The sequence below is a fragment of the Spea bombifrons genome, chromosome 2, assembly GCF_027358695.1.
Source record: "Spea bombifrons isolate aSpeBom1 chromosome 2, aSpeBom1.2.pri, whole genome shotgun sequence".
Classification (NCBI taxonomy): Eukaryota; Metazoa; Chordata; class Amphibia; order Anura; family Pelobatidae; genus Spea; species Spea bombifrons.
The window spans coordinates 125531403-125533724 of record NC_071088.1 but is presented as its reverse complement, the minus strand read 5'-3'; the positions used below and the strand labels follow the sequence as shown (position 1 = coordinate 125533724).

Here is a 2322-nt window from a genome sequence, read left to right as displayed (position 1 = left end):
TAATATATATATATATATATATATATATATATATATTAAAATTGATACTCTATAATTATTCTCTCCACAATCTTATAACGCTATACTCATTTTTGTATTGTAAATATTTCAATCTATATATATATATTTATTAAGGAACTGTAAGATCTAGTTGATGTTCTGTGTGTGAATACCCAGGGAACACACTGCACACGGTATGGGGCTGAATGCAGCTGAGAGCACGGTACGTGGGTACGTGGAAAAGTAGTGACATTCTACAGGTGGCTGGATAAAGCAGAGAGGGGGTGACCCTAAGGAAGGATTAGATAATGGCGAACACTATATGCAGATAACGAGGATGGGGTAAAACCTGCTTATATTCAGCAAAGCAAAATGTAGAGAGATAAAAGAATATTAAATAGACAGGGAATGAGAAAATAAATCCGGAGAAGGGGAGCGGAGGGTGGGGGCCGCCGGTTACGGCGTGGGTGGGGCTGCCGATAATAGCCGACATTATGCAGTTCATTTAGTTAACAAGTGAAATAATGAGGAAGCGTGCAGAGGGAATGCCAAGAGAAAGGCCACAAAAAGGCTATTGAGTGCGCTCGCCGTCACACGCTGGGGACGCTATTTAAGCCGAGGCTGTCTGCTTTCAGCACCATACCGCTGGCCAGCACCCTGCGCGCTCTCAGGACTCCGAAGCTCCAGCTCCCTCAGGACTCGCACTCCACAGCCCGTGGGCACCAAGTAGCAGACATGCCGCGCTCATTCCTAGTGGATTCTCTCATCCTAAGGGAGACCAACGAGAAGAAGGACGAAAACAGCCCCCCACTCTTCCCATACACCGTCCACCCTTCTCACCCTTTGCATGGGCTGCCTGGTGGGACTTGCCACTCGAGGAAAGGGGGTCTGTTGTGCGTGTGCCCGATGTGTGTCACCGGCTCCCAGCTCCATCCACCGACCCCGGGCATCCCTCTCCTTAAGGCTTCGTTCTCCTCATTCAGCTCGCAGTACTGCCCAACAGCCCTGGGGAGACAGCATTCAGCATCCTCTGGGATCAGCTTGAGCCATGGCCCGGCTATCTACCAGGCGACATACCCCCTGCCGGACCCCAGGCAGTTCCACTGCATCTCTGTGGGTGAGTAGGACACCAACTGGGGTTTATGAACTGAATATCCAGATATTAACCATTTTAAAACTAGAAAAAGATTTACTTAACTTAAGATGGATTCTTCTTCTTCTTGATCCTTTGCTCATCTTCTTTCTTTTCTTCCTCTCTTTCTTATTCTCCTCCTCTTTCTTCTTAATCACCACTTGGTAGGGCTAGAGATGTCTAAAGAGACTGAATAACCTCTGTGTGATGAATTTCTATTCATATTTATTTTAGAATGATTGGATGTAATCACTCCTTTTACGCAGCAATTCTAGGATTCTAGGCAGACATTTCATTTTTACAGTTAATATTTAAAAGGTTAGAGGTCCACTATGAACTGTCCATGTGTTATTATGACTGATTGGAAGCCCCTCGTGTATCTGCTGCGTGCCGTGGGTTGCTGTGGGTTCTGTATTTGTTGTTATGTAGATCTGACCCCCGTGTTTCTTCCCACAGACACTTCAAGCAGCCAGTTACCCAGCAGCAAGCGGATGCGCACAGCCTTCACCAGCACCCAGCTCCTGGAGCTGGAGAGAGAGTTTGCCTCCAACATGTACCTGTCCAGACTCAGAAGAATTGAGATCGCCACATACCTTAACCTGTCCGAAAAGCAGGTCAAAATCTGGTTCCAAAACCGGAGGGTCAAACACAAGAAAGAAGGAAAAAGCAGTTCACACAGAGGAAGCCCCCATAACTGCAAGTGTGCCTCCTTATCATCCACAAAATGCCTGGAGGAGGACGATGATCTGCCAATGTCCCCATCATCCTCAGGAAAGGACGACAGGGACCTTTCTCCAAGCCCCTAATGATAACAAATAATCAAAGACATTGTACATATGATGTAACTTTATAAGAGTTCTTATGAAATGTTTTTAACACTTACTGATCCACAAAGCGATTCTCCGTTAAAGGCTGTACATAGCAGGGGCTGTAATCCTAACATCACCCATTACAGGCCGATCAAAACCATGTCTCTCCTGTCTGAGTGGCAGTGAAGGGGTTAACTAGAGTATTTTTAACAGTTCGAGTGCCAAACTCAAAGAGTTTAAATCTCAGTACTTGGATACAAATGCATAATATTTATAAACAAAAAATGTCTTTCCATGTCTTGTATGTAGAACGTTTCCCAGAAAAAAAAACCCCCAAAATTTTAAATTTACCCATTTCAATTTATCTGGCAATATGAAATT

At 44.9% G+C, this 2322-nt stretch overlaps 1 protein-coding gene across 1 annotated transcript; it reads left to right on the top strand.

Moving 5' to 3' along the window:
* Positions 1 to 689: 689 nt before the first annotated feature.
* GSX1 (GS homeobox 1) lies at positions 690 to 2108 on the top strand. The gene is made up of 2 exons (XM_053456400.1): positions 690 to 1117; positions 1589 to 2108. Exons 1-2 carry the CDS (start codon positions 736 to 738, stop codon positions 1936 to 1938), a joined length of 732 nt encoding a protein of 243 aa, XP_053312375.1. The 5' UTR covers positions 690 to 735; the 3' UTR covers positions 1939 to 2108.
* The last annotated feature ends 214 nt before the right edge of the window (positions 2109 to 2322 follow it).

Bases quoted from the DNA above. Each gene is read 5' to 3' on its own strand.
- GSX1 (XM_053456400.1), top strand. From the start codon at position 736: ATGCCGCGCTCATTCCTAGTGGATTCTCTCATCCTAAGGGAGACCAAC. The intron at 1,118-1,588 runs GTGAGTAGGACA...TTCTTCCCACAG, and splicing joins GTTCCACTGCATCTCTGTGG to ACACTTCAAGCAGCCAGTTA.